Source organism: Buceros rhinoceros, unplaced genomic scaffold (genome assembly GCF_000710305.1).
Source record: "Buceros rhinoceros silvestris isolate BGI_N320 unplaced genomic scaffold, ASM71030v1 scaffold25804, whole genome shotgun sequence".
NCBI lineage: Eukaryota > Metazoa > Chordata > Aves > Bucerotiformes > Bucerotidae > Buceros > Buceros rhinoceros.
In genome coordinates, this window is record NW_010407978.1 from 1 (window position 1) to 388 (window position 388).

General features: G+C 64.7%; 1 protein-coding gene across 1 annotated transcript in view; it reads left to right on the plus strand.

The window, feature by feature from the left end:
- Positions 1–127: 127 nt before the first annotated feature.
- Positions 128–388, plus strand: part of PREB (prolactin regulatory element binding) — a gene marked incomplete at both ends in the record, with an annotated part of 1,274 nt that continues 1,013 nt past the window's right edge. The window contains 2 exons of the mRNA XM_010134721.1: positions 128–208; positions 279–388. The exon at positions 279–388 is cut by the window's right edge and continues 8 nt beyond it. Coding sequence (XP_010133023.1) covers positions 128–208; positions 279–388 — 191 coding nt within the window. The remainder of the gene's footprint in view (positions 209–278) is intronic.

A 388-nucleotide genomic window follows, 5' to 3' on the forward strand; every position in this document is an offset into this window, starting at 1 on the left:
CGGGCACTGCCGTGTCCAGCCGGGAAGGCCCAGCCTTGGCAGTGACACCTTCCCCAAGTGACCCTGGGTGCTGCCCTGGGGTCCTCGCCTGCAGGGTGCAGCTTTGACACCTGCTCTGCCCTTGCAGTTCCCCAGCATGAAGAAGACACTGGAGTTCAAAGCCCATGACGGGGAGATTGAAGATATCGCGCTGGGCCCCGACAACAAGGTGGGCATCGGGTGGCCCCTCAGCCCCACAGGGACAGCCATCCTGTAACAGCCGCGCTGTCTGCGTGCAGGTGGTGACGGCGGGACGGGACTTCCAGTGCTGTGTGTGGCAGCGGGACCAGCTGGTGACGGGGCTGCGCTGGAACGAGAACCTGCCTGGCATCCCTGACAAGGCTTACCG